The 3,027-nt window shown below is 42.9% G+C and overlaps 1 protein-coding gene across 2 annotated transcripts in view; it reads right to left on the bottom strand.

The window, feature by feature from the left end:
* LOC134031134 (SH3 and cysteine-rich domain-containing protein 2-like) overlaps positions 1–1,222 on the bottom strand; it is a 15,217-nt gene extending 13,995 nt beyond the window's left edge. For both annotated transcript variants that reach the window (XM_062474647.1, XM_062474648.1), the window contains exon 1: positions 757–1,222. In XM_062474647.1, the coding sequence (XP_062330631.1) occupies positions 757–855 (99 nt within the window). In that variant the 5' untranslated portion in view covers positions 856–1,222. The remainder of the gene's footprint in view (positions 1–756) is intronic.
* Between the last annotated feature and the right edge of the window lie 1,805 nt (positions 1,223–3,027).

Genomic DNA, 3,027 nt, shown 5'->3' with positions numbered 1-3,027 from the left:
AATCTACAACAGAGCAAGTTGACATAGTGAACCTCTCATAATCACTTTAACTTCCATTGCACATATACAAGGGGTTTTAGGACAGGGGCATCCAGTGATAGTTTTGGGTGCTTGGAGAGTTGAAGCAAATCTGCTCTGCTCAAGTACAAACCTTTGGGGTGACCAGATCCAGACTGGCCCTGGAGCTATGTCTACCAGTTTATCTCACACATATACACACATATACACACACACACACACACACACACACACACACACACACACACATCCTCGCAGACACACACAGACAAACATACAACACAGTAACAGCAACACTTTGTGGCTACATTGTACATTCCTCCTGTCATAGACATTGTCTGAAAAAAGGCTATATATTTCCTGGTTTTGATGCTATACTTTAGGATTTCAGGAGCTAATCTGTGAGGTGTAATCTCCTGTAATACTATCACCCATGGGTGGCATGTGTCAACATTAGTTGAAAAGTTTGACATTTCTATGGCTTCACTACATGTTATACTACATATTGAATCAACCTCTCACCTTACACAACCCGTGAGTAGTCTGCAAGGATCACCATGCAGAGGCTGTGCTGAGCCTAATAGGGTTACATAAGTGTACTGTTGCTTGTAACTTGTTGTCCCCTGCATTTTGTTAACACGGGGTCTTCGACTACAAAGATATATAGAACTCATGTCAAGAACATTCTTATCAATTCACAGGGGGGTTAGGGGGTAGCAGGTCGAGTGAGTACCTTACCTTTGATTCGGGTTGTATAGGCACCGTTCCCAGTGAACGCTGGAGGTCCCGGTCTCGATTCTGTGGTTCATTTTCTTTTTCACTAATTTCCGTCATCATGTGTCAGAAAAACACTTTATCGTTTGCAAATATGAGGTCAGACGTCAATGTCTCTTTTTATTTATCTCTTCGAAATCTTTAGTTGATATGGTGTCATGTAATGCCTGTGCATTACGTTACAAACACGCATCAAACGTACAATAAGAACAATATCCCTACTGTAAAAAAGAATGGGCTATTATTTCTTTTCAATACCTCAATTAACAGGAGGGGTCGAGCTGCGATGTTGCATGCGTGAAATAAATGAAATATCCAGTGCTTCACGCTCTTATATATCCTCTTATGCTATTCGACTTGAACGCCTGAATAAACCACCGGCGAGTACTTTCTTTCCTTTGCTACACGCGCTCCTTTACAAAAACTTTGATTTACGGACATGCTTGGCTGGTCCTGATTGGACCAAACTCCCCACGGTATGCTAATACAGCTGTAGTACCACGTCACGATTGGCTTGAGGTGGATGACGTACATTCCGACGGTGGGTGCTGCGACACAGGTGTATTTCTTCAGAAGGCACGGGATGGCGTTGCAATATCAGAAGACTCACCGCTCTAATACGAAACGACCTCCAAGGAGCCTGGTTGACTTGGTTTCAAATTTCAGCACCACCGGTGCGAACAGCTCCCGAACACCTCTTGACTGGGAAATAAGGGCTATAGACTCGGGGCTTACAGAGTAATGGAAATAAGAGACAAGATAGGAGACACAGCAATCAACATGGATTCTAAACCAACAGATGACTCCATTCTCATCTCCATAACTCCAATCTTGTAGTGGATCTCGCAGTGATTGACTCACATCCTTCACCTTATCCAGTCGTTTTAGATGTGAACTCAATGACACATTCCTAACTTATAGTCCGTTTGAGTAGAAGTTCGAATCATGTTCCATCCATAGAAAAGTGCACGTCTGGCCTCAGACTTGGCAAAACTGCTTAAAAAGCGGGGGTTGGGGGTGGAGGGGTGATCATGTTTACGGTGATGTCCTCTAGACCTCTCAAGTTCTTCATCTCTATGCACTGCAATTCATGCATGTGCATTCATTACTCACTCCCATACTCTATTAGTCATTGGCTCTTTGCTCAGTCTCATCACACATTATCAGTGCGTAATGGGAAAGCGCTGTCTCGGGTGATTTCTTATAATGACAGACGATAAGTTAAATGCAGCAGTAACCTTCATTTTGGCCCAGTTTTGAGTGACAGATGCGTGCAATTATAACCTTTTTTAGGGTTGCTTCCAAATAGCTTAAGGAGGAGATGGTAGCAGCCAAATGACCACTCTCTCATTTAATAAGCTTCTCTCTTGTTTCTTGTTATGATAAGTCAGTAGTGTGTGTGTGTGTGTGTGTGTGTGTGAGAGAGAGAGAGAGAGAGAGAGAGAGAGAGAGAGAGAGAGAGAGAGAGAGAGAGAGAGAGAGAGAGAGAGAGAGAAAGAGAGAGAGTCACAGATGGAGGTGAAATGGTCCATGTCTGTAGTGTCCCCTGGTGAACAGCCACCAACCTCAGTTAACCAACCTTGATGAACCTGGGTTTTACTCTCATGCATTTTTGATTCTCAATTGAAGTGGATTAAGAATGGTGAAAGGACACTGTATGTTGGAATAGGTTCGGTATGGTTGGCTAAAGGTTGGCTGGGTTAAGACACAACAGCATTGGCTAGGATAGGATGGAACAGTACTTAATTGGATAGACTGCCTTAGTTTCATAATGGTTTTGTCACCCCCCTGCCAAAAAGGCTTTACTGTTAACAGATTTAAGCCCACAGTACCCCATTTAAACGTAATGACATCAGTCTGTAGACCGTTTCTCAGGGGTTTAGTCTGTTACAATGTGCTGTCAGACACAAAGTTGTGGCCATCCATAAACAATGCATTTCTAAGTAACTGCTTGTGGCCTTTGGCTCCTGTGCCATATGATGTACAATATTAGCGATGTTTACTGTATATGTTTGTATTCTGTGACCTTTCACGTGAGACAAAATGCGTTTGACTTGGATGAAAGTCATCCACGGAATTCACATCATGTCTATAAATAGGCCTTGCGGAGTTGTGCTGTTGTCGTGGCGGCAAATACAAGGGAAAGACAGAACATGGGTTCTGTTGATGGGTTGCATAAAATTAGCATTAATATTAATTGCATGTGAGAGAATTTGCTCCACTTACAGCACATAC

This window comes from Osmerus eperlanus, chromosome 12 (assembly GCF_963692335.1).
Source record: "Osmerus eperlanus chromosome 12, fOsmEpe2.1, whole genome shotgun sequence".
Classification (NCBI taxonomy): domain Eukaryota; kingdom Metazoa; phylum Chordata; class Actinopteri; order Osmeriformes; family Osmeridae; genus Osmerus; species Osmerus eperlanus.
The sequence above is the reverse complement of the archived record's forward strand: the minus strand, read 5'-3'. Positions and strand labels throughout refer to the sequence as shown.